Consider the following 27,159-nt stretch of genomic DNA (forward strand, 5'->3'; position numbering starts at 1 on the left):
GTGAGATGTGGAGATAGGGCTGTGTAGGGTAGAGGTGAGGAGCAGCTGTTCCTCTCTAGATGGCAGGGCAGTAGGTGCAGCAGCACATGAGGAATGAGGACGTGAATGCATTTATATGTTGCTGCAGTCAGTGGTGGACTCTCTGGTAAAGTCCCATCATGGACACTCAGCCGTGCTCTGCACTGAGGATGTGGCAGTTTAGCAGTCAGTTGCACGTGGAGGAGGATGTTTTTGTTTTAGGGCAGCCATGCCTTCTGCCTGATCCCAGGCCATGAAGGATGTGAATGTGCTCTTTCTTGAGCTGTCTCTAAACTCGCAGTTTTACCTTTGTGTATTTTTGTATTTCAGGTATCATTGCAGAGGGCCGCACGGACCTGTACGTGTCTGACGCTTTCCACAAAGCCTTCCTTGAGGTGAGCTTTGTTTCCTCTTGTTCAAAGGGGAAAAATAGCTCTGAGCCTGCAGTGTTCACTTCTCAGCAGTATGAGGCTTTGGAGGGAGCTGCTGGCCCCTGCTTTCTGTGGAGGAGGAGGGTAAACCCTCTCCATGCTGCATAATGCCTGTATTTTAATCTCCTCTTCTCTCTTGGTTGGCAGGTGAATGAGGAAGGCAGCGAGGCCTCAGCTGCTACAGCTGTCACCATCTCTGGCCGTTCCTTCCCTATGAACAGAAAAATCTTCAATGCCAACAGGCCCTTCCTGCTTTTCATCCGGGAAGCTTCCCTCAACACCGTCATCTTCATGGGCAGGATAGCTGATCCTTGCTCCTAAAGGGGCTGGTAGGGCCTCACTTCTCCCTCCTCTGCCTTGGGAAAAGGGGAGGTGGGGTATTGCCACAAAGCATGGGCTGCTCCTGGGCTGGTTGTTCTTGCTGTTTGGTGCCAGCTGCAGGGAAGGACTGCATCCAGCTGGGCTGTCCCTGCTCTTCCCTGCCCATGTCAGGTGAGGGGGCTCACAGGTCACCTCACCTGGCCTGTCCTCCGTGGCAAGGAAAACTGAATTTCATCTGGCACCAGTATTTTTGTGGCACCCAAGTCCAGCATTGCTGTCCTTCCTGTGCCTAACCCTCTGTAACTCTAACTTGGTTCATTAAAACCTATAGATCTGTATGTGACAGACTGCTCTCTGAATGCACAGTTTACATTAAGCCACTTTCTAGACTTACTTAAATTCTTCTTTTCCAACAAATGGGGCCCCACAGCAGAAAGGTGAGTGCAACAGCAGGAGCCTAAGGGTTGTGCTGGCTGGGCTAGGAACACCCTTCTGCAGCGCCCTGTGGGTGGAAGAGCTGCCAGACAGCTGTGCCCTGCTTGCCAGCAGCTCTGGTGTGTCCTGTGTGCCCAAGTGCTGAGAGTCACTAGTGACAGTCTGGCATAGCCAAGGCTTTGAAACCCTTTTTGAATATTTAGATTTCATCTAACAGTTATTGTAGCAGCAGTGCCCATGAACCATGATGGGTAAGGTAACCAGTACCTGTAACTTTGATTAAAATGTATTATTTATTTCACCTGCAAGTTTACTCCAGGAGCTGAGGTGACACATGTGATCAGACCTCTTATCTTCTCAGGGCGGCTATACTGCTGTAGGACCTTTGGCAGGGCTGTCCTGAAGATGCAGATTTCTCCATTTCAGTCAGCTGGTTCAAACCAGACAGTGAAAGCACAGTCCTGTCCTCAGGAGGTGATGGAAGTGGTATGTGCAGACAGTGGGTTGTACTCCCCAATGGGCCATTTGCTCTGGATTTTGTGGGACCAGCGAAATATCCACCTTTGTAAAGGCTTCTCTTGGCAGGAATTGCCAGAGCAGCCAAGCAGTGAGGGAGTCAGCTTGGGTAGAGCAGGTATGTCACATCTTTGGTCACTGAGTGTCTAGTTTTTGAAACTATCAGGGATTTGACTCTTTCCTGTTCCCAGTAGGATTGTTTGAGTGTCTGTGCAAGTAGTGTGTGACTGGGACATGCAGAGCCACCTCCTCCATTGTCCCACGGGCTCTGGCAAACTGCACTCATCTGAGAGGTGTCCTTTAGGGCTGACATGCTGCCCTGGAGCAGTACCTTGGAAAGAAGCTGTGAAGGCCTGGGACCCTGGGAGAAAAGGGGAAACATTTTGAAAAATAAACAGAGTTCAGAAAGCAGCTCTTCCTCTCCTTGCCCTCCTCTGGCAGTAACCACTGTGACTTTCCTTGCTGGATCCCATCTTCTGTCTGTGAATGTCACTGAGTGACACACACAACCTCCTGTAATCTCTGCCTTTTTCAGTCGTGCTCCTGGCTGTGGAGGTGGACACTGGTGAAACAGGAGGGCTGAGGTAGTGCCCGGGTCTCCCTACATGGCACTGAACCAAAATGCTTCCCCTGCCATAGGCAGCTGGGAAAACATCCAAAATTTGGCCTACAGCAAGAGCACAGGGCTTCTTCCTCCTGGGGAGACTGAAAAGGGCTGAGCCTGCTGAAGAGGTGAGACAAAACTCATCCAAAAAGAACAGAAGCCATCTGAGTTACCAGCAACAGCAGCCTGGCACTGTGCAACCTCTCTCAAGCTGCTCAGCTTAGGACAGTGTGGAGCTGCCCACTGCTGGGACCATGTGGAAAATCCACATTGGGTCAGGACCAGTCGGCTATAAGACACAGACAAGGATCTGAGTATTAAACCATTTAATTCTCAAACCACTCACATGCATAATGTTCTTTTACACAGTGTTAAAAGAAAGAAGAAAATGCATTTTTTTTAATACAAACAGAATTTCAAGTATACATTTATAGAATTTTCCAAGATTCTTACCCAAGTTGCTAAGTTTTCATTCACATTGTTCTTAAAGCTGTCCAACGAGAGCGCTTTTTGCTAAACTGCTTTCAATGCAATTGTACAGTCCCCTCTACCTTGGTTTTATTTCCCTCTTTCACAACTCTGGCTCCCCTTCCACCCCTGCCCACCCTCCTCCAGCAGTGCTGGCTGTCCCTGGACACAATGGCCACGGAGCTGCCAGTGCCTGCTGGAAAAGGGAAGGAGTCATGGAGGGCCAGTTTGGAAACAGCTTGGAAAATCACTGAAGAACAGTCTGATATCCACAAGTTACAGCAGGCTTACTCTTCAGCCTACTCCAGACTAGTCTGAACACTGACTTTTTTTTTTTTTCTTGAAATAAGGACTGCAACCAAAAATAAAATAAAATAATAAAAAAAAAAGAATAATTAGTACAGCAGGAAATTTCTTAACTGTGAAAGTAAGTCTTGAGTGTTAGGACACCTGTCCTAAAAAGGTTTGATTTATAGGTCACTAGTTGAAGGTGACAGCACAATTTCTGTTACAAATGGTTACTCTGCAAACCAGCTCAGAGCAGAATCAATGTGGGACACACAGACTTGGATTAATAAAGAAAAAAAAAAACCGAACGGAACTGACCAGGGCTCCATATTCCTGTTATGGAAAAACCCCCCAAGCCCAGTAACAGCTTTCTCCTGGCTTTGCTCTTCAGCTTAGCTCAGCCCTGGGCTGCCAGCTGGGTTGTAACTGGGTGCAACTTCTGACCTGTTAAAAAATGGGATTTAAATCTTCTTGACAGGCAAGGGGCGGGTTTCTCTTGACAGATTCCAAGGTCCCCTAAGAGCCAGCAGCCCCAGCAGTGCTCGGGCACGGTGGGGCTGCTCTGGGCAGTGTGGGGGCCCTGCTGGCCTGGGGGGCTGCTGGAGGTAGAGCTGCCATGCCCAAGGCTCTGGCAACGTTGCTCCCCCCGAGCTGTGGCTGCCCAGGAGCTGCCTGCCCATACAGCTGTGTCCCAAGCCAGCCACAGCTGGACTCATCTGACCAGTTAAAGTGCATTGCGGCAGAAAAGGGTTTGCTTTTTAATTTTTTTTTTTTTTTTTTTTCTTTTAAGAGGAACTTATTTAAAGTGCTGTTCTAGTTTGAAAAGGGACTCTGTTTAGAAAAAAAATGGCACCTTTTCACATGAGAGATTTCCTCTCTGTATGTGTGTATATATATATAAATTTGCAGTCAGATCTGCTGACTAATAACAACATACAAAAGTGTTTGCATTTTATATTATTGCTTTTTTTTTTTTTTTTTCTTTTTTGTTTTTTTAAAACTGCTGGCTGCTGCCTTGGAGGCAGGAGGGAGATAGATTCTCCTTTTACCTTCCCCACCATTAACTGATTTCCCAGTGCAGGAAAGTGGTCTCACAGTTCACTGTCACACCGCACACAGGAGGTGACAAAGTCCTCCTGAAGTGACACAGCCCCATGGCCAACCTGCAAAGGGTCACAGTAAGGAACTGGAGGCCAAGAAGGACTGTGGACACCGAGGGACTCCCAATGCTCCTGCCAGATGCCATTTTCATTAGAGTCACTTTACAGAGCAGACTTGCATTTCTGAAACACAGAGGTAAGGAAAACAAATCTCTTTAAAGTGAAAGCTTTGCTGCTAGAGTGTGTAGTGTGGTAACCTCAGCACCCCGAGAGAGAGAGGTAGTTACTGTCCTGTGAATACACTGCTGCTTAATGTGACTCCATTTCTGGAGTGATTGCTAAAAAGAAAAAGAAAAGAGAAAAAAAAAAAAAAGAAAAAAGAGGAAAAAAAATCCTGTGCTCTTTATTAAGTTATCCCAGTTAAATCTTTCTGGTGAAGATATTTGACTATTCCCTCTAAGAGGCTTCTGTATTTTAGAAATTGATTGTCAGTTAGGTTTGTTACAAGATAAATATGATTAGCAAATTGCTGTACAAAGCACTTCTTTCGTTAACTCTTTAAATTTTCTCTCCCACTACTCAACTATCTGTGCCCTGTTTGGGGGTCACATCCCATCTGCTCCTGCAGTAGGACAGCACTTCCTGCTCTGAGCAGTTTTAATGGAAAAATCCAAAGTTTTAAAAAGAGCTACAGATATCATATTCACAGTGTTGTGCAGGAAAGGTGGGGTGACACCAGGGAAACGAGGGGAGCTTTGGGGACAACAGGGCCACAGCTCATGGGAGCTTCATCTAGTGTCTAACACACTAGAGGCTTGGGAAAACTGCATTCATTCCCTTCCCTTTTCAGACCAAAGCAGTGCTTTGAATACCTTGCTTCCATTTCCATGAATTAACATCTGATCCAGTCTTCTCATCCTTCGATAATTCTCCCTGCAATTGTGGGGCACGAGGCGAGGAATATGTTACTGCAAGAACACACAGGGGCATGTTATTCTCTTCCTCATGCAGCTTCTAAAAGACCTTATTCAGAGAAGTCTGTTTTACCACCCAGGATTGCTCTTGCCTGTCCTAAATGTCAGCCATGTTACCCACCAACACAAAAGAACCATGCCTCATTTGAACTCCTCTCTCCCATCCCAATATTCCTTACCAGCACTTCCCCCGTGACAACACAGCCCTGGAAACTGTCTGGTGTCAGCTTTCTGAGCAGGCCAGTGCCTTAGGGGAGCCCAAGGAATTAGTCTTCAGCAAAGGGTATGACAAAATTCTACTCTCAGTGCCACCTGGGGTGTTTGCCCCACCGGCACAACCCTGGCTTAGGGAATCTTCTAACACTTGAGAAAAGTGCCTGCATGCCACCTACACCCTCCTTCCCTGCATCTCTGGCAGAGCTCCTGGCTGCCCGGTGAACAGCCTCTGCAAACAAACTGAAAGAATGCCCTGGGGCTGGGGGCAGCCACAGTGGGGCTTGATGCCCCTTCCCAAAATCCAATCTGTCAGCCTGAGAATTGCACTGTCCACTTCTCCTTAGTGTCACCCACAGCTGCCACCCTCCTCCTACCGGCCTCTTGCAGGCAAGAGCTGTGTTCAGTTACCAATGCACAGGCAAGGAAGGATTCAAGAAAAGATTCACAGTCATTCAGAGAGTTCCTTTAGACATGGAAACTCTCAGAAAATACTCTCAGAGGCATCAACCCCTGCATCAAACCAATGCCCAAGACGTGTAGATGAATGAGCAGAGCCAGGGAAACCTCAAGAAACAGCTTTTAAAACTTGACCAAATGGGGAACCAATCGATTGGCATCAAGTTAAAATTTTGCTTCTCTCAGACTAGTTTTGTGGCTCCTCCCCCTGCCCCAGACTCAGTAATTTCTATTGGAACTCTAGCAGAAGACATCCCTGCCCATGGCAGGGGGGTTGGAATAAGTTGAGCTTTAAGGTCCCTTCCAACCCAAACCCATTCTGTGATTCTGTGAATTGAGTAACTAATTTCAACTGTATTTTATATTTTTATGCCGCCACTTTCTGCATTTTAGGACCAGCAGTAAATTCATCAATCCAACTCAATTTTTCATTTCTCATTAGTTTCACAGTTTCATAGCCAATGGTATTGGGTCTGACTGCAAAGGTAATGGGAAGCTTTAAATAAATAAGCCTCACTGCAGTATAAAAATAATGCAGCCATTTCACAATAGATCTGAGGGGAAGGGTGTTAGGTACATTACCAAAAATTAAGCTGAAAGTTTGCAAAAAAATTAATGCACTGATTTTTTTAAGTACTGCCTTAGGTAACTGCAGTAAAATAATAAATCAGAATATGTCAGATTAAATAAGGAACTTACACAGCAGTATTTAAAAATACCTGAACATGTATCAAAAGCTTAACTGATACGAACTAGGAAGGCCAGTAAAGCTGCCCATTTTACATGATAAAACTAAAAAGAAAAAGAAAGGTAACAAAAATACAGCTTGGTGCAGTCTAATGGAAACAGGAATTTGGAGGCTGCACTCTCCCATGGTGGAGACTTCCCAGCCTCTCTGGACAACCTGATCCAATGCTGTTTGACTGTACTCATGGTGGGATGGTGTCTTATCATACCTAACCTGATTTTCCCTTGTATAAACTGCTGCCTACTGCTGCTCCTCCTTCCACCGTGTGCCACCAGGAAGGGTCTGGCTCCATCTTCTCTGCACCCTCCCCTGAGCTGTGGAGTTTAAACAGGAAAAATGATATAGGTAAAGGAGAAAGCACTGAAACAAAAACTTCAGTCTTCAACACTTGCTAGAAAACTCAGAAAATGGCACTTTTAAGTCTGGTCCTGCCCTTTCCACCTCTCACTTCCCACCCTTCAGTTCCTCCCAACAGAGTTTTGAAATGCTCACAGCAAATCTTGCCCCAGCAGGGGCCTGACCCCTTTTCCTTCTTTACTATTCACAGCTCCAGCAAGGAAAGCACTGGTGCTGCTCAGCTGTCCTGTGCCAGGATAGGCATCTTTGGACACCTGTCTCACAAGGCAGCAGCATTTCTGCATGTCCTACCCCCGTGCAGCTTCTACACTCAGCATTTCCCTGCCCACAGCATCCATGGCAAGCCAGATCCATGCACTACCTCTTCCCAGTGATGCTTTGCTGCTGTTCCACCTTTCTACCCATCCCCCTGTGCCATTCCAGTGCCACCAGCACCAGCCAGGGCTGAAAACAGATAAGCTCTCTTCTTATTTCAGCAGAGCTGCCGCCAAGCCTGTGAGGCACGTTAGAGGTGAATTTGTTCTTAGCACTTGCTAATTCCTCGGGAAGGTAATTATTCCCTGGCACAGAAAAATCAGCAAGATCTTAACTTTGAACCCATTAGTTCTTCCCACTGGTGACAGCAGAACATGCACCTTCACAGAAGTTATTAACAAACCCCCAACCACTTCCAGACATCAGTAAATAGCAATGGCTCGTTTCCTAAAACCTTAAATCAGACACTAAATACATCAGTGGCTGGTTTTGTGGCTTCCTCCCCAGCTCCCAGCTGTGCTAGACCACAGTCTGATTTGCTATTTTCTCCCCTTTTATTTCTAGCTTTGCCAGAACGTCCTTGTTTTACAACAAAACAGTTAAAGACCATGAAGAACACCTTCAGAAGGCCCCACTATCCAACTTTACCCAGCAAGTTTCAAATCCTTTCAAGGCTGCAACTCCTCAGCAGCACAAGTTCTTAAGTTTTACTCCTATCCATGTTTTTGTCACCAAAGACCTTTCAGAATTCCCGCCTAAAAAAAGGTTCCCCCTATTTCCAAGAGACATCATTTCACAAGCTGTCATACTTTGGTTTATAACTGGATTAAAATATAAATTAAATAAGAATAATGCTAAATGAGTTTATATTGAAACACATTATATTTGTTTCTATATATGTATATACAGGTATGTGTGTGTGCACTCCCTAATGACAGCTAGAGGAAGCAAAAGTCACTCTCCGAAGGCTTCTGCTCTTCCAACTAGCATGGTCAACTTATCCATTGCAACAATTCCCTGTGCATAAAAGCTAATGAAGCACTGGAAGGTGGTGCTGGCGACCAGCTGGATCACACAGACATTCAGGAACAGAAAGACAATAAATTATAAGAAGCAGTAGTAACTTGTTCACAGTTGGGATGAGGATAATGTTATGGGAAACCTGAATTGCCTACGGTTCCAGGAATAAAAAGCCAAAGGTCACTGAAAGTTACATCTAGATACACTGCACTTAATCCTAAAAGCAAAGACCAGATCTGACACAAAGAAATGGCAGAAATCATTTGGAATTTCTCCTGGCAGCCTAAACTCTGGTACCACCAGATTCAGCAGGAAGCTTTCCAATACCTCCATCAAAACCAGAATTCATCCCAGGGATGCTCTGATCACTGCCTCCATCTCAGCAATGGACATTTTCACAAGTAGGAAGATTCCTTGCAACCAACTCTATCCTACATCCAAAAGAAAATGCCCGCAGTCCTTTTTAATTCCATCAGCCCAAACATCACATTAAACCTCTCCTAATTCCCAGCCTCCACGTCTTTCTATTTGCCAAGCCAAAGCCTTTCAGCAGATGGAAATATTTTAGAGATGGTAGGACTCTTCAGGTAATTTTATAACCCACTTGAGTGAGTTCCAGGTTAGGAATAACCTAAATTTCTATTAAGACTAACTACAGCAAAACTTTGGTCTGCTGCATTTTACTGGGTAATATAACAAAACAAAAAACCCCACAGAAAGTCTACTCCAAATCTACTCTATTCCAAAATGTTCTGGTAGACTTTAGTTTCAAGAAGCAGCCAGTACTGTTTGCATAGTTCTAATTCTATTTGGTTAGAATTATATATATATTTGTATATATATATATATATATGTAAATGCAGGTACATGTGTATTTTGTATTAAAATATCCTTTGAATGACAGTGATTAACATAAGGATTCTGAGCTCCTCTTTAGGCCCTTTAACTGCTGATATCAAAACTCTGTGCGTGGCTCTCACCTTGTGACAGGAGCAATGCTCACCACAGTTATTTTGCTATGGCAGTAGATCCCAGGCTTTCCAACTGCAGTCCTGGCTCCCAGTGAAAACTCAGAGCCCCTTGACCTTGGCAAAAAGTCTCCTTGAATTACAGCTTCTTGACTTACAGAATAGTATGGGTTGGAAGGGACCTTTAGAGGTCATCCAGTCCAACCATCCTGCCATGAGCAGGGACTTTTCCCATCCCCAAAATATTTCCAGCAGAGCCCGAACAGCAGTTGATGTCACTTATCTGCAGAAACATTTGGATGCAGGCAAGGCTAAATTGGCAGGCATGTCATGGATCAAAGAGGAGAGTTTGGTAAAGTTTAAATAATTTTAAGTGCTGGTTTTTGTTGCTTTTCAAGATGCACGATCCTATTGACCTCCCAAGCCACCTTCCACCCAAATCAACGGCACCTTTGCAACTGTCTTCCTATTTATACATTGGATTCTGCAGGACAGATGAAGTCAGCAGCAAATAAAAGCTACAACTGTGCCCTTGCAAAGGCTTTGATAGGGCTGAATCACCCAAAAGTGCCAAGGACTTTACTCCAGAACAAGACTGCTTGGAATCACTTCCTAAAATGGGCATCTCACAGTTAAATGACATTCCTACTGCAGAGGTGTGGGATGCAAACACAGCACGGAGCTGTCACAAAATGAGAGCAGGACAAGCAGGGACAGAGAGCTGTCCTGTCCACGTATCTCAGTCTTGAGCTCACAGAAGGCTGAAATCCTGGCTCTGTGCCCTCTGCACTGAGCCAGCCCCACAATGCTTCTCAGAAGGGCTACAGCTCCTTCCCAGTGCTATTCCAGCTCTGGACAGCTGTCAGATGGGAACGGGGTCAGTCACTGCTGACCCCTCTGGGTTTAAACCAGCAGCAGAGACACAGCATGCTTTCTGTTCTTCCCAGCACCCAAACTAAGGTTAAATTATACAGATCACAGCTTATTGTGAGAATATTGGAGAGAAGATGTAGGAAAGTCCAAGGACTGAACCTGATGGTGGATAATGCTGAGAGGACCAGGAGGGACTGCCCATTTGCACTGACTGCTCTGGCTCTCACTAGGTTATCCCTGGATCTTACTAAATTAGCTCTAAGCACGTTCTCAGCCTCCTGTAACAAATTCACATTCCATAAAGCCTCTCATTCATCCCTCTCTAGCTGCTGGAAGCACAAAGCACAATTTGTTTTCACATCCTCTCATTGTGTTTTGGCCTTCTCCCTTTCCCAGCTTCACATCAGTCATCCTCCTGAGACGAAGAGGTTTAGCTTTTCTCCAAAGCAGCAACACAGTATTAACACAATTCTTGCTATTTTCACAGCTATGCACAGGGAACTTGGCAGCAGCAGGGAACAGCCGTGGCAACCATCATGTCACTTGGCTGACACTTGGCACCAGGGCTTGCTGCAGGCTTAAGGAGATAACCACAGCTCTTCACATTTGGGAGGTGAGTTCTTTGACGGCAAAGAACTAAGAAATATGTCCACCTCCAAGAAAACAAACTGTAAAACCAGAGTGTGTTCTCCCTGTTGCCTGAGGCAAGAAAACAAACGGGATAGTAAGCCCTAACTCTAAAGCAGACAGAAATGTTACGTACAGAGGTATTAAAACACAAGAGTTCTCTTCACATCCTCCTTAAATCACAGTTAAAATCACAGTTTTGGCAGAACAAGATGCAGCTAGACACGGGAATGCAAAGCTGTGCCTCAACCCATCACAGAAGCATTCACACTTGGAAAGTTGGCATCTGATTCTCCACAGCTTTGGTGCAACCGTGAAGAGCCACACCAACGCAGAGGCAACAGGACACAGTATCATTCTGTTAGGGAAAGCACCTCGAAGTAGCTACACCACTGCCAGAAAATTCACATGAGGTTTTTCCATACCGTACACGACCTCCAACCCCTTTTCTCTCGAACCTTGGTCTCATCTGCACTCGGGAAGTCAGCCATTGAAAGAAATGTTTAACAACAATTCCTTCAGAACTGGTTCCGCTGTCTAGTGCAGACGGGCCTGTTCAGCACTGTTCAAGAAATATTAGACATCATGATTCCCACACATACATACACATCCATTAAATGTACAGAAATAATATCAAAATGATTCCCACTACCATACCTTATACTGACTCTAGCTACAAGCTATAAACTTCACCTCAGCGAGGCCTGGGCAAGAATATTGGCTCTTTTGCATGCAATCAGAAATGATCATTATACAGTGGCAACCTCTGCACAAAAAAAACCCAAAAAAACCAAAAAAAACCAAACAAACCCCAAAAACAGAAAGAAAAGCAAACATAAAGGAGGAAGAAAAGAAAAAAAAACAAACTTTCACAAGCTTTGTTTTCAGCCTAGTAAGGTATGAAGGACAAATCTCATGGTTTTCACCAGGCCACTTGAAGTAATGAATCAGCAAACAGGACGCTCTGCTGGCCTCCTGTACTGTTTGGATGCTCCTCCGTTCACAGTATTGATACAGTAAAATAAAAACCTGCTCAAGAAACTCACAGCTATGCCATGGGAACAAAGGCATTCACCATTTTATGTCAGCCCTTCTTCACTACGGTTGCCATCTGTCTCAGAAAAATGTTGCTTTTGTGTAGCAGTTACTGCACCTTCACCCTTCGCTTCACAGCAAGCTTAGCAGGGAAACTTTCCCACTATATTTTTATATAATATATGTATATAAATAATTTTATGTTTTTATAGTTTGGTAGTATTCTTTTAAAATTTCTATTTTAAAACACTTAAAAATCTTTTAAGCAACTAAAAGTAACTTTTTATGCTCTCTAGTGTGAACAGGATAAGATTTCAAAGTTTTTTAACTTCTTTTTTTTTTTTTTTTTTCATTTTTGGTAACTTCGAAAGCTATGACTAAAGCAGCACATCTCCACTCCTCCCTGCACCTTGATTGCAACAAAACCTACCTTGGCCACCCTCTCACCTCATCCTCTGCCACTGCTCTCTGGCAACCTCACTGTTTTGGTACCATGATGTTTGACCTTTGCCAGGAAACCTGACGGAGCTGGTGGTCTGGGTAGCCAAATCACCCCCTGTGTGATGGATGCCCCTGACAGGAGAGGAGGAAGAAGGCACAGAAGGAAAACGGAGGTGAAAGATCAGTTTTCCTGTTTGAAATGGTCAATGAAACGGTACTTTGCTGGTGCCCAGCTCAGAACACCTGCAAAGGTTCCTCTTGTAGGATCACATCCCTGTTACACGTGATACTGGCACCGAGCCCTTTCCCACACACAGAAACACATTAGAGCCACATCTCCTTTTGAGACAGAGATAGGAGGAACAGTGAGACCCCTCGCATACAAAAAAATCTGTAAAGCAAAGCAAGAACACATCACCCTTCTCCAAATTATTCCCTCCAAAGGGGCAGGAAAATGATCCCCAGTACCAATTTGCAGATGGGGAAAGCAAGGGCTGGAGATGTTTCCATGTGCCCAAAACTGCAGTCAGGCAGCAGGCCAAGCTTTATTGTCACTTGGTCAGCCTGCTAAGCCTGGCTCTAACCACTCATCCAGCTTTCTTGCTGAAGCAAGATGAAGTGTATTCCTTTTCCAATGTCTCCTTGTTCCTCCCATCACCTCCAGGTTCAGAGCTTCACCCTCCCTTTTCAATACACATCGTACATCCTCAAGAGAACTCCTTCACCAAACCTGATATGCACAACCTGTCGTTCATTCCCCGCCTTCATCATGAACAACTTGGCATCAGAACTAGAGAAAACTCTTAAAATATTGCATATTTTTTTTAAAAAAAAGATGTCAGGATATTTGCACTTATCTGCCTGTCCCATGCTTTTCCGGTTATGAACCACGTAAGCCCGTGCAAACACCTACAATACACACGCAGGCATGTCTCTCCAGGTTTGCTAAACTTGCTCTAAACATCAGAGCTACTCGGAATACAAAAATGTTAAGTCCATGCAAGGGGACAGAGTCGTGATTGCTCTAGGAACCGTTCACTTTTAAATCTCCTGAACTGTTGTAAGGAAATAGAGTAAGGTTCTCTTTTTGCATTTCATTGATAAAAAAGTTATCAAACTAGTTTGTAGAAACAGGTTTAAAAGCAACCACCTGCGATTGCTCGGCTGTGACAACAGCATTGCAGTATTCCCATATCCCGTATTGCTGTTCTAAAAGATCAAGTGCGTGTCAAGGGGGAAGCAGGGGTGAAAGAGGACTTTGGTAGCCAGCCTCTAACTGCACAATTCAGCAACTCCAGAAAATCTCTTGCTAATCCTTGGCAACAACTGAAGCATGGCAGCGCTCCAGCCAGGAGCTCAGAGTGCTCTGAGCTCTCCACATCAGCACCAGCAGAGGACAACCTCCTCTGAAAAACCCCTCCAGCCCTCCTCCCAATGCATCAGAGTCTCATGCAAACCTCACAGCTGCTAAATCCCACTCTCAGTAACTGAAGTGCTTCCTTCACATTTTGCTGACCTCTGGAATACCACTTTGTAGCTGTGCCCACTTGAACAAGGGGCACCAGGGCCGCATGCCTGGACCAGGCAAGCCCAAAGCCCTAAAAACAACAGTTTAAATAAAAACGTTAAGAAACACACCAAAAATAAGAGAGGGATAAATACACTCGGGCAAGGCAGGTTCCACCAGGACAGTATTTTTGTTTTCTCTGTGGTGGCAACTACCTGGGGAAGGGAGAAAGGCAACGGCCCCTTGCCCCTGCTCTCCCCTGGAGTGGGAGCAGTGGATATGGCTCTGTGGCTGAACCTGGCACCGCCGGCGGGACGCCCTGCTGGGCCACAGCGCTGTCCAGAAATACAAATGACTGCTTGTCCCAGATCACTACAGAACAGTAAAAAAATTTAAAATCCTGTCGATCCCTGAATAAGAAGTTGATTGACACAGTTGTTCTGTTTTTCTCCCAAGAGGAGGAGGAATAAGGGAGAAAAACATTTAACACTCTATGGGTGTGTGTGGGTGTGTGAGAGGAAGAGAGAGAAAGAGAGAGAGATTTTTTTTTCTATTTTGGCAACATCTTGGGAGCTTCTTTCTGTTCAGTGGTGGCATTGCACTAATTACAGTACCAGCCTGCCGGGTCGGTGCTGACTCTTTGGAGCCAGGAATGGGAAGACGGTCCTTTCTCCTGGGACTCCCCAGCCGCGTTTCAATCCGGCCCGGTGGTGGACACGGATCCCTGCGCCGTCTCCCCCACGGCCACGGCCTCTTCCTGGGGAGGAGACTCCTCCTCTGCCTGCCCCCGGGACGTCACCGTGGTCTCGGGGGAGATGCTGTGCGGCCCCTCCAGCGGCAAACAGCCGGGGTGGTTCTTGCGAAAGTGCTGGTTGAGGATGGCCTGGAAAGGGAAGCTTTTGCCGCACACGTGGCAGTGGAAAGGCTTGTTGCCCGTGTGCTTGCGGATGTGATATTCCAGCTGATCCTTGCGGGTGTACTTCTTCCCGCACATGCGGCAGACGAAAGGCGTGATGCCCATGTGCAGGCGCATGTGCCGGTCCAGGCTGCCCTTCTGGTTGAAGGATTTGGCGCAGTAAATGCACGTGAGCCGTGGGTTGTAGCGGAACCAGCGCTCCGAAACCTCCTGCTCCCGCAGATATTCTACATAACCGCTCACTCCCAGCATGGCTGATTCCTCCCCCTGCCAAGGAAATGGCACGGATTTAAATAACAAGCAGCCTAAAACAAGTTGCAGAGAAGATCAGGCCCAGGTCCAGCCAGTAAAGCGTGTGCCAAACCTCAAAATCGGCAGCACTAACGTCTGCAACCTCAAGCGCGCATTTAAGTGCTTAACTGGGGCCTTGGGGCTAAATAAAAACGAGCAATCAATTAGAAACCACTGCTGCAGAGGCCCCTTCTGCCAAGCCATTCCCTGGGTCTCCTGAAGAAAAGACAGCCCTTGGACAGCCCAAGCCATTCCCTGGATCTGCTGAAGAAAAGACATAAGGGCACTTGGCCACCAAGTCAGTTGTGGACCACATGTCAATACTCGTTACTTTTCAAAAAATTTGTGCCACTTTTACCCAAATACTTGGGTGTATCACCTTCTGCTTTCCTTACTAAAAGCCAAAAAAAGAAGCCAATTGATGAGCTTCCAGTAAAACAAAGGAGGAGCAAACCACAAATCATATCTGAAAGTGTTCAGGTGTCATTTTGCACAGGTATTTATTCAGGTGTCACTTAGAGTTCACTTTATAATGAGTCACATTTGCCTGCCTGGCTGTGTAACCCATCCCAGCCTTGTGGCATCACAGGCAAGGATGTGCCTGACCCAGCTTGCACAGCAACAACTCCTCTGTATTTCCTAAAGTCACACAGACAAACAGCCAAGGGCAACCTGAACCACAAGGCTGGTCTCAGGACAGACACTTCTGGCCATTGTCTTCAAACTAAGCAGAAACCTACCAGCTCCAGAATGCTTCTGTGCTGGAGATGCCCTGTTTACTCCCCCAGTGCTGCTTCCCAGTGCAGCCAAATGTGGAGAAGCAACCAGTGTAACAGCAGGAGGGCATCTCCTCTGCCAGCCAGGGCTCTGCAGGCACGAGCAGCAGTGTCCCTGTCTGTGCCAGGTGCTGCTGAATCCAGCTGTACAGCCATAGGGAAGCTGCTGAGGACTAAAGGAGATACACAAAGCTCTGGTTCTTCCTTTCCACTCCACCACTGCCATTGGGCAGGGATCAGAGGCAGGCTGTTTTAGTGTGGATAATGCAATGCCAGGAGACTGGAAGGTGATGATACTTCCCCATGGTGTGTAAAGCCTAAGGTTTCATGTTTAGGGCTGCCTCACAATGGAGAAATGATGCAGCTTTTCTGTAGGCAGAGCTAGAATTGCTTAGTATGTCACATTTCCCCTAGAGGGTTGGTTTGACCTGAAATTTTTGCAATGTCTTCTGAGGACACAAAACAAAGCTTTGCAAAACAGGGACAAGAAGGTATCTGTCATTTTATGGAAGTGTCTAACAAAGTCAGCAGATAGCAATCACAATTTTCCCGCCCTTGCTTCACTTGGTCTGACTCAAGGGCAAAGCAGCCTAGTATCTCCTTACCCACCTCCAGACCTTTGCTTACACACTGAAACATCTCCTACCAGCCTGTGCATCCCTCCCTCCTACCCCAAAACTGCCCAAGAAGGCAGAGAATTCAGAGCTCCTTATGTTGCAAAGTCACCTGAAGAAGAGACAGAGACCTCTCTAAAACTCCACAGCTCTTGGACACTCCACCCAAAAGGTTTGTTGGTGTAGTGCCTGGAGGGCTTTTGGGAATGGTCTTGGTACCAGCATAGAAAGGTTCAGCTGTTGTCACCCGTCCTGCACAGAAGCCAAGCCACACCTCCTCCCTCTGCTCAGGCATTTGCTGCCAGTTGTTTGAGGGCAGATCCAGCTCTGCAGGCAAATGGGGTTTCTCCTCAGGAGCTGGTGGCCTGCCCAGAATAAGGGTGGATATTTATGCCCTCAAACAACAAGAGAAACTCATGGTGTTTTCCAGGTGTCTGGCCAAAATCCCAAACAACCGCCAGAATCAGTTTTACATCGTACACGGCCAGCACTTGTTCTCCTGTGAGCAAGTAGATCCTTTGCCAAAGTAAAACGTCCTTGTATTGCACACACTATTGCTCGCAAATATAAAATATGACACACTTCATCACAGCAAAGTCCCCTTCACCTTCAAGCCAACACGTACTTGCACACCTCTTGATCTGCCTACCTGGGAACTGGGCTGCTTAGGCTCATCCATCCGCCCGGGAGACTCGCTTTTGGATCTGTACCGCTCAGTCACAGCAACCATGCTGCCAGAAGGGCTAAATCTGTGGGGTGGGGGAAGAGCATACATGGAACTTTTAATGGGCATCAGGTCACTACAGTGTTCAGAGCAATAGAGGCACCTGTACAGCATCTCTTCATCCTCATCAGCTAACACACTGGAGGTGGAACAGTGCAAGTATAAAGGAAAAACCAAATCATACTGGCCTATGGTTTCAGTCTAAACATCTGTAAAATAAAACTGAGTCATTTGGCTTCCAGTTCAGCAACAGAGAGGGGCTGGTATCATGAACAAACCAATATGAGGGCCTGGTGACTCAGGAACAGCAGGACACAAACCATTTCTCAGAGGACACCTCTCCTCCAGCACCCTCCTCCTCTGTTTCCAGTGTGAAACATAAGGGATATGATGGACCAGAGGTGGGAAACAGTGCATACAGACTGCACTGCAAAAAGAGATGCTAGAGACTAGCTGATCCAAGGAAAAGGGCTGAGGAAGTAGAAAAGCATCATTCTCCAAGGGCCAACTTGATTTATTTATTAAGTGCCAAGTGGCAGAATATCCGCTGCTTCCAGGTAACTGTTTCCCCACAGGACTGAGCTAGAAAAGAGGCAGATGTAAAGGGAAATCCTAGAATTACAACCTCCCCCAAATAAAACAGACCTGCACTTTATCAAATCCATTCTCTGGCCCAAGCAAGCCCAGGGCAAGAAAGCACATGCTGGAGTGGAGGGGAACCAGATGGATGGAAAATCCAAACATAGAGGATTTCACCACTCATTTTCAACAAGGGCTTTCTGCTCTGTCATATAAATCAAAACAATAGTGGAGGCCACTGGGTTCCCCATTTCACAACTGCCTCAGAAGATGTAAACCCAGGACCCACTGCTATCATGGACCACTGGGAAAACCTTGACCTTCAGCTGGTGTCTGGCTTGTTTCTCAGCCAGAACCATCCCCAGACCTTCAGGCCAGAAGGCACCAGTGCAGTGGAGATGTGTAACACATATTGTATCTGACCTCATTAATCCAATGCTGAGTCCGTTATCTACTGAGGCTGATCGGAACATCTTTAAAATAAAATCCCACCTCAGCTGAAACGCTGAGAGGTAGAGATCCCAACTTCTAAGAGCTAATAAGTAATTCCCCAAGCTAACCTGTACCTAGAGATCCTGGTCTGATCACTACCCAGCCAAAATACTATTGTCCAAACTGGATACACTTCCTAACACCAGGTAAAAACCCTTTTGCCCTTAAGATGGCCACAGGAAATAGAAAACGTTCCAAAGCGACTGACCCAGCCAATTCAGAATCTCGCACAACCTCCTCTTACAGCCAAGGTGAATAATGAAGTTTAAGGAAACCCACCTGTCGATCTCACTGCTGGTGGGCCTGACCGCTTTGGCTCCAGAGGAGCCTAAGGCAAAAGCCTCCTGGCCCAGCGATCCGTGGCCCGTGGTGTCGATCACCATGGCCGTGACCTCCTCGGCGCTGCTGCCGTCTTCTCCCGAGGGCTGGTGCTCCGGCCCCAGCCACTCCTCCAGGTTTTCCGTCTTGATGCGCACTCCTCCCAGCACCCGCACCTCCTCGTCGTTCTGCGCCCCGCGCTCTCCCATCCCCGTCTCCACGTACCACTGTCCCGCTCTGTTAATGCGCAGGATGGGCTCCCTGCCTTCCACGTCTGAGCTCTGCTCGATTATCTGGGGGCTGGTGGACTCCTCGGGCGGGCTCAGCTCCCGAATGTCCAGCACTGTGCTCACCTGGCCCAGGCGACTCCCCTTGGGGGTGTTGTGGCGCGGGCTCAGGGAACGGTTCAGATTTGGCGTCGCCCGGTGAGACTCGGGGGGCCTCTCCTGATGCTTCGTCCTGGTCTGGCTCAATTCCGCTTCCACCTCGGCCACGTTGATTTTGAAATGAATCCCCTCGAGGATCTGCGTGCATTTGTCTATGATGTGCTGCATCTGCAAGAAGCTGGCAGCCGTCAGGTAGCTGATGATGTCAGCCAGCTGCAGACATATCCTCCCAGTGTAGCAGAAGGAGAGGAGCTGCTCGAAGACAGAAGGGTTTTTGATGACGGAGATGGACACGGTGCTCATCTCGTTCAGGGACATGTGGTCACGGAAGTAGGGCGAGCTGGCGGCCAGCACCACCTTGTGCGCACGGAAGGCCTGGCCCTGCACGTTGACCACGATGTCACACAGCCGGCCCTGCATGCGCAGCTGGTTCAGGTGGCTCAGAACAGAGTTACTGAAGTTAGGAATCTCCAGCTGAATGTTCCCACTCTTCTCCATGGCTGTCCCAGCTGCAGGTGCACGACTCTAGTGGAAAAGGGGGAAAAGATCCCGTCGTTAGCAGAGCCAATCATTTCAAATTAGAGCATTTTTTACCTGCTTCCACACAGTTTGAAACACTGGAGGTTTTAGAGACCTTCCTCACCCGTTGAAATGCCACACACCTTGCAGCAGCTCTGTCACAAATGAGTGTGTTCAAGATCTCCTAAAAAAGCCTTACAAAAGCTCTCTGATCTCCCCATGCTATGCATCCCCCTGCACAAGAGTTCTGCCAAACCAGTTCCCGATAGACCCCTATTCCCTGCGGCTTTAGCGCGCAAAACACTTTGTTCTGGCAGCCTCAATAAAAGCACATCTGCATGCAAAAAGAACATTAAAAATGGCACAGGTATTAAAAATAGGCACCTGATTGCATAATGGATTAAAATACTCACCACCCATACCTTCTAAGCACTTTGAAAAGAGAATGTAATAGGGAAAGCTCATTTGTAAAACAGGAACAAGGAAGGAGACACCGGGACCTAAATCCTCCTGAGACTCTTGAAAAATTGCCCAGCACACATCTGACCTCGAGGCATCCTAAGTGCCCTGTTAACCTGAGATATCCATCATATGTGGCACTTCTTGTACATGCCAGAAAATGTATAACAGGAGGGTAAAAGAAAAAAAGCTGTGGCCCAGGAGAGCTCAGAGAGCTTCACTCAGGATCACTCCTGTAGGGTCTCAAGAGACTTCATTCTGGTCATGACTAAACTCCCAACCTGGCCATACCCTCAGTCAGTAAGTCCTGCACTCTTTCCCAAGGAATAATGGGACTGTTCCACTCAGGCTACAACTCACAACGATGCTGCTCTGCTTGGGCTGCAATCCAGGTGTAACAAGGCTCATCCCTTGTTTCCCCCCTTGCCTGGGATGTTCCCACTGTTCCCACCTCTACCACACAAGAGCTCCTGGCAGGCTGAGGGAGCACCTCACTGCCCAGCTGGTGCAGTTGTGAGACCCTTCACTGCTCAAGGCTTATCAGGAGATGTCAGAGCAGGGCCAGGGAGTGGGGCTGGGGGATGCACCACCACAGCATCACACTGCATTCTGGCACAGTTTGAAAATAAGCCCTGACCATATATGGTAAAAATTTGGAATGAATGGAAGTGAGACTTAAACTCATCCAAAAAGGAAAAAAAAAAAAAAAAAAAAAAAAAAAAAAAAAAAAAAAAAAAAAAAAAAGAAAGTAAGTAAATAAGCTTGTTAACTCATGGCATAAGCAGCTTCCAAGCTGGATAGCATCTGAAGTGTGGATTGAGAAGAGTCCTGCAGAGGTCAAAACCATTTCAAGCAGGCTGGGAGTACCAAGGCTCACAGTGCCCACTCTGTGGAAGAATCCCCAAATCAAAGAAACTGGCAGATGAAAAGCATGTCTGCCTTTGGAGGACTTTTTATTCGGAATTTATGAACATTGCAGCATAGCACATGTCCATATGCCCAAGCAGGCTTTGTGCAAACTTGGCAAACCCAGTTACTAAACACGAAGCTGCAGGACAGCCTCTCTATCTTGTGGAGTTGTGCCAAGGGATTTCTGAGTGGCGGGATGGCTGCATGTCCCTGAGGAAGTCAGACTGGAATGCACAAAGCTTCACATGGTGCAGCTGAGCAGTGCCAGGTCTCAGGGGTTCTTCTCTCCTTCCCCTATCACAGAATCACAGGATGCTTTAGGTTGGAAGGGGTCTTAAAGCCCATCCTGTTCCATCCCATGGGCAGGGACACCTTCCGCTATCCCAGGTTGCTCCAAGATCTGTCCAGCCTGGCCTTGGACACTTCCAGGGGTCCAGGGGCAGCTTCTATGTGCCAGGGCCTCTCCACCCTCACAGGTAACAATTTCTTCCCAATATCCCACCTAAACCTACTCTCTGTCAGTGGGAAGCCATACCCCCTTGTCCTGTCCCTGCATCCCTTGTAAACAGTCTCTCTCCATCTTTCCTATCAGCTCCTTTAGGCACTGGAAGGCCACAGTTACGTCACCCTGAAGCTTCTCTTCTCCAGGCTGAACAACCCCAATTCTCTCAGCCTTTCCTCACTGCAGAGCTGCTCCATCTCTCTGATCATCTTGGTGCCTCCTCTGGACTCGCTCCAACAGCTCCATGTCTTTAGGAGAAAGCAACAAACCCCACAAAAATCAGGGAACCACAGTGCACAGGTCTGTGTCAACACAGCATTGGGAGCAGAACACCAACTGCACAGAACAAGGGGAAATAGAGAACCCAACTTCTTACCTGGAGTGCTGTGAGTTACATGCAGTGGGAAGGAAATGGGGTGCTGCCTTCTTGTTTGTTTTTTTTTTTTCTTCTGATGTAGTGAGAAGAAAACTTGTTGCCCCCTTCCCCTTTAGGAAGTAAAAAGAAAGAAACAATGAAGTGCAGAAGAATTGGATTCTCCCAAGTACAGTCGTGAATATCAAACTTTGTCATCCTTGGTTTTGCTGGAGGATCTAGCAGCAGGATTAGCTCACCATATTTCCCAAAACAGCTGTTCCTAAAGCAATAAGCCTCAGAGCACACTCTCAAGGAAGGCAAGGGTGAAACACCCCTGCCAAGGCCATGAGCACCCAGGGAGGCAAGGGGGAGGCAGAGGCTGAGATTGGGATAAGCAGAAAGAGAAGGGGAAAAAAATCATCAGACCTTAACTGCTGAGCATGGCTGAGCATGGCTGTGGCCACAAGGCAGCTGCTCCCCAGAGAGCCCAACAAATTATCTGTGAGCTCTTGCTCAGAAGGCAGGGAAAATCCATCTATTCTTTATAACCCACAGGGCTCTGCTCACCTCAGCATCAAGGAGCCTGTGTGTTACGATCCACTCAGAGGCTGGTGATAGGGAATCTGTCTTTTGGTTCAAACTACCCTGTCAGAGGCTGATTTCTGTCCCTCTGAGTGCACCTCAGCCACAGGGCAATGACATGCTGATTTCTCTCTGGGCAATCTGTCACCTTGACCTGCAGGCTGAGCTGAGTCAGCACAGGGCACACACCGAGACACTGCCGTTTTTAATGCAATTAAAGTGTCACCAGCTGAGACTCAGACTTCACTTATCTCAGCAAATGCCTTCCAGCCGGTGAGGCAGCTACCAGGGGCGGGTGGAATTCCTGATCCATCGGGTAAGAAGCAGAGACAGACCACCCAGCAGATGATGTCACCCTAGAAGCTGCACTGAAAACTCTCAGCTTTTGGGTTGAGATTTAATGTGACGGGGCAACTTCACAGAATCACAGAATATCATGAGCTGGAAGGGACCCACAAAGAGATCACTGAGTCCAACTCCTGACCCTCCACAGACACCCCAGCAATCCCACCTGTGCCTGAGAGCATTGTCCAAACGCTCCTGGAGCCCTGTCAGCCTTGGGGCTGTGCCCATTCCCCGGAGAGCCTGGCTGGTGCTCAACCACCCTCCGGGCAAGAGCCTTCTCCTGACATCCAGACTAAACCTCCCCTGACAACTCCAGCCGTTCCATGGCTCCTGTCCGAGGTTCCAGAGAGAGCTAGAATTCCAGAATGCTTTAGGTTGCAAGAAACCTTAAAGCCTATCTCGTTTCACCCGCTGCCATGGGCAGGGACACCTTCCACCGTTCCAGCTTGCTCCAAACCCCGTCCAGCCTGGCCTTGGACACTTCCAGGGATCCAGGGGCAGCCACAGCTGCTCTGGGCACCCTGTGCCAGGAGCTCGCCATCCTCACAGGGAACAATTTCTCCCCAATAAACCTATTTGGCTACGTGCACATTCCAACGGGACTCCGACAACTACAAAACCAAACACAACTCTGCGTGAGCCGAGCGGCGGCGGCTTCTGGCCCGTGCGCACCCCTCCCGCAGCACCGGCCGCACAGAGCCCGCCGTCTCCGGGCCCCGCGGCTGCCGGACCCTCCTCAAGCGGGGCCCGCGGCTCCTTCTGACCCGTGACAGCCGCGCCTCGACCCCGCACCGGGGCTGCTCGGGGCGGGCGGGGCCAGCCTCCCGCAGCCCCCGCCCCTCCCACGCTGGGCACCGCGAGGCGGCGGCCGCGCCCCCGGGCCCCGGGCGGCTTCGCCCGCCCCTCCCGGCCCAGCCTCACCTGCCGGGGGTGGGAAGGGCCCGCAGCGCCGGCCCGGAACCGAAACGCGCCAGCGCGGGCCGCGCCCCGGAAGGAAACGCCGTGCGGACCGTCCGCCCCCGCCCCGCCCCTGCCCCGGTGGGTGTGGCCGGCCGGCACCACGTGACCTGTGCTATATAAGGGACGCGCACAGGCGGCTCGCCCCTTTCCGGTCCCGCGGCGCTGAGGGGCGGCCGTGCCCCGCGCGGCCCCGCCGGTGAGTGCGGGGCGATTCCGCCCTCGGGAGGCGGCGGGGCCGCTCCGGGCTACGGCCGAGGTGCCCCGCGGCTGCGGCTCGCTCGCCGATGGGAGGTGGCGAGGGAGGATTGAAGTGGATTGCGCGGCCGGGCCTGGTCCGCGGCCTAGACCGCTGGCGGCTCCGCCTCATGGCGGCCCTGGGGATGTGCGGGGCGGCTCCTGTAGAGCCCCACACAGGTTTGGGAGAGTACAGACTCACGGTAATACCTCAGGCGCTGAGTTTTGGGCTCTTGCCTGCCAGCCTGGGACGTGTAAGATGGGATATGGTCGTGGAATATGTCGAGGTCATGCGCCCGCTGTAAATACCAGCAATAGATCTCCAGGTTTTGCGGGTTTGGATTTTTCAGCTGTACTGGGCTTTAGGCAGCTTGCTTTTGCAGATAAATGGAGAGCGTTGTGCAAAATGCTAAAAGCGGTAGTAGTGTTCTGTACGCCGTAAGGATCCCCGCACAGGTGGGAAGGGTTACGGAGTGGCTTCACAGCCCCAAGGCTTTATAAACTTCTGGTCAGTGCTCTGAGGCACATGTGGTGACTCCTGGAGATTGGTCTGTACAGGGCTAAGATTCCGTGGTCTTTGCAAGTCGTAACTCAGCACATTTCAAGAGAAATGGTTTATTTACTTCCACATGCTCTGCAGATGATGAAAACTATGTTGGTAGGGACATCTGAGACAGGGTGATGAATGCCAACATATCTGAGCTGGGCATGGAATACTTCCGATGGCTGAGACACCACGGGGCCTTTCTCAGCAGCCAGGGTTAATGCCTGCCTGGCTGCCCCGGTGGTAATACACCAGAATTGATGCTGTAGAAAAGACAGTCGTTTAGTGATCACATCCTGTTTAAATTATTTTGTGTAGCCTCAATTCTTCAAAGAGCCAAAATTTTCATTCCATCAGGGGAAATCTTATAACAAAGTATTTTTCAGAGTAGTATTTGTGGATATTGCATCCTTTTTGGAAAAAGAAGAATTAATATGCTTTCTTGTTTTTAGTTCGACATGTATCAGCTATGCTCTCCCCTTCTTGTGGCTTCAGTACAGGTAAGTGTTGCTTCTAAAATACAGAGTTTAAATTACCAAATGTTAGATTTGTGTATACTGACTGGACTAGGGTACTGTTGTATCAGGGAGTTACAGTATCAGCAGCTATAACTCGGGCATTGCCTGTACTGTCCTGGGCACGCCTCACTTTTCTGCTGGGAGAATTCATCTGCTTATTTGTCCTCGAGAACGTTTATGAACTACTGCTCATACTGTAACCAGACTGCAAGAGTACCCCCAGGTGCCTTTTTTGTTTCCTTACTGCTGTTTCCTTGTTCACAGGAACATTTACTGTGATGTAAATGTTTTGGGAAAACTGCCTGGAGTATGTTGTAGGAAATTGGAAACTCTGGGGATTGATGTTGAGTAAATCTCAAAGCCTGTGATGGTTTCAGTATCAGAGTAGTAGACAGAAGTGATTTCTGAAAACTCCATGCTGAGGCTTTCTATCTAATGTGATTGCCAGAGAAGTCCCCTAGTTCTGCAAACATCTCCAACTCTTTCTTCTCTTCCAGATCTGCCACTACATGTGGAGACTTAACCCTGCTTCATCCCAAGGTAAATAAATTATTCTTGAAAATCAAATATGAAATGGTGCTTAGTGTTTGTCTAGACAGCATTTTCTGCACTGGTGATATCAGAAAATAATAAATCCCTTGAGTACAGCTGTCTCTGTGGTGCCACAGTGATGACACTTATTTGCTACTCTTGACCATGAGAGTGATGAGCACTTTTACCACCAAAACAGTTTTCTGAGGCACAGCAACTGAAAATTCCCCTCGGTGCTTTCTCTGCTGAATATACTGTTTACAAGTTGTTTATTTCTAGGATTGGAATCCTGCCCTTCAGAGATGCATAGAAGAAACATAACCTGGTAAGAAATTGTACTTTGTCTGGAAGCTTCTTCCACGTAGGAGTTCAAACACTGCATGTAAGAAGGATGGGATGTGTTCTATGATTAATTTCTACTAAGACTAGAAACAATTTATACTTGCTAGCATTCAAACATTAAAATATTTATTTTTAATTGGGAAAATTTTCTTCTCGATGCAGTCACCAGAGGTGATTGCTTGGTGCTGTGATTCCCAAGCAGATACAATGATGAAGGTATAGTTCAGCAGAATATCCTGTGAAGAAAAATCGCCCCTATCTGACGTATCTGGCTCTTGGGTTCTCCCAGTAGGGGCTGTGGGCTCGGGGCCAAAGGCTGAAGGGATCTGATTTTGTTTTCTGTTGTTGCAGGCACTTGGGAGGTTGAACCCAAAGCTGTTACAAGGTAAGTACTGCATTACTGACATCTGTGAAAACTCATTTCATCCCTACTGTCTGGAAAGGCTGTTGTGTGATGACTGCATAGTTCAGCTGATAACCTGTGAAGTCTTTAACCACCGTCTGATGCAGCCTCCTGTAGCTTAGGCTATTTCAAACACATCATGTGGGAAGCTGAAGGTGAAACACTTGAGGGTTTTGCTCCATGAATGTGTTCTAAAAACTTACCTTAGAAAACCAGTAAGTGGATTTACCATTAAAAAAATCAGTAAGTTGAGGAGTAGGATGTGGTTGTGAAGTCAAGCACAAACTATAGCAGAATAAGGTTAATCAGGTATTAGTGCTCCAGGTTCTAAAAGTCTTCTGTTGCTCTGCAGGCTTCCCTGGATAGAGGAGCTCTCATGCCTCTTACATGAATAGTGAGAAACTATTTCACCTGATGCTGATGATAAGAGCTTCCTAATTAAAGGTATTTATTAAACCTTTGTTTTTAGATGGATGCTGCTTTTGTCTGTGCTGCATTTGAGACTTTGCTTTTAGAAATGCTTGCAAATCCAATTTGTTCTTTAAAAGTGAGGCAAAGAATAGTAGTGTAAGTGTGACTTTGGTTTCCTGTATTTCACAGTCAGCATGGAATAATTGTGATGTTACTGATCTCTGGAATTTTCCTGTTAAAACTAAATGGTGAATGCCACGTTACTGTGAATTTAGTGTCCCAAAATGGTTTTCCTTAATATGCACAACTCTGTCACACAAAGCTGATGTCACTGAACTCTGCAATTGCAAGGTTTACTCCTTTGTGCAGTTTCAGCCCTCTCTGGAGTTCAGGAATGAGCATCTCAGTGTTAAAGAGTGCTGGGAAATGGCTTTCCACCCTGCCTTCAGAAGGGGATGGGAGTGTTGCAGCCTACTGTAAATGATGTTGAATCAGGTCTCTGATCCCTATGAGGATAAAACTTGACTAAACTCTGATACAGTACTTTATTCAAACTGTTTTCAAAGCTGTAACTTCCTGCTGGACCTTGCCTAATAGCAAATTTCTCTTTGCAGGTTTCCAGATGTTTCTCATTGTGAGGTAAGTACTTGTTTTAACTTCCTACTTATTAGGATTTCAACATAGGCCCATAAATTAGGTATTTAGCTGCTTGTCAGCTAGGGGAAAAGGTGCAAAGGGCCCATTGGCTGTGGCCAGGGCTGCACACAGGGGCTGACAGTGTGAGCTGCCTG

General features: G+C 47.5%; 2 protein-coding genes and 3 non-coding genes across 6 annotated transcripts in view; 4 read left to right on the forward strand and 1 right to left on the reverse strand.

Annotated features, from left to right (window-relative positions):
• RC3H1 (ring finger and CCCH-type domains 1) overlaps nucleotides 1-1,108 on the forward strand; it is a 55,351-nt gene extending 54,243 nt beyond the window's left edge. For both annotated transcript variants that reach the window (XM_066324648.1, XM_066324647.1), the window contains 2 exons: nucleotides 349-413; nucleotides 597-1,108. In XM_066324648.1, the coding sequence (XP_066180745.1) occupies nucleotides 349-413; nucleotides 597-770 (239 nt within the window). In that variant the 3' untranslated portion in view covers nucleotides 771-1,108. The remainder of the gene's footprint in view (nucleotides 1-348; nucleotides 414-596) is intronic.
• Nucleotides 1,109-9,034: 7,926 nt separating this feature from the next.
• ZBTB37 (zinc finger and BTB domain containing 37) lies at nucleotides 9,035-23,428 on the reverse strand. The gene is made up of 5 exons (XM_066324649.1): nucleotides 23,347-23,428; nucleotides 21,520-21,629; nucleotides 18,330-19,279; nucleotides 16,905-17,004; nucleotides 9,035-14,841 (listed from the first exon to the last, which is right to left on the reverse strand). Exons 3-5 carry the CDS (start codon nucleotides 19,250-19,252, stop codon nucleotides 14,353-14,355), a joined length of 1,512 nt encoding a protein of 503 aa, XP_066180746.1. The 5' UTR covers nucleotides 19,253-19,279; nucleotides 21,520-21,629; nucleotides 23,347-23,428; the 3' UTR covers nucleotides 9,035-14,352.
• Nucleotides 23,429-24,248: 820 nt separating this feature from the next.
• Nucleotides 24,249-24,329, forward strand: LOC136365270 (small nucleolar RNA SNORD74). Its single transcript, XR_010744325.1, has one exon. It is a non-coding gene; the product is annotated as a small nucleolar RNA SNORD74 (small nucleolar RNA).
• Nucleotides 24,330-25,040: 711 nt separating this feature from the next.
• Nucleotides 25,041-25,107, forward strand: LOC136365274 (small nucleolar RNA SNORD75). The gene has a single exon (XR_010744329.1). It is a non-coding gene; the product is annotated as a small nucleolar RNA SNORD75 (small nucleolar RNA).
• Nucleotides 25,108-25,341: 234 nt separating this feature from the next.
• LOC136365262 (small nucleolar RNA SNORD24) lies at nucleotides 25,342-25,423 on the forward strand. The gene has a single exon (XR_010744318.1). It is a non-coding gene; the product is annotated as a small nucleolar RNA SNORD24 (small nucleolar RNA).
• The last annotated feature ends 1,736 nt before the right edge of the window (nucleotides 25,424-27,159 follow it).

The sequence above is a fragment of the Sylvia atricapilla genome, chromosome 9 (genome assembly GCF_009819655.1).
Source record: "Sylvia atricapilla isolate bSylAtr1 chromosome 9, bSylAtr1.pri, whole genome shotgun sequence".
NCBI classification, from domain to species: Eukaryota; Metazoa; Chordata; class Aves; order Passeriformes; family Sylviidae; genus Sylvia; species Sylvia atricapilla.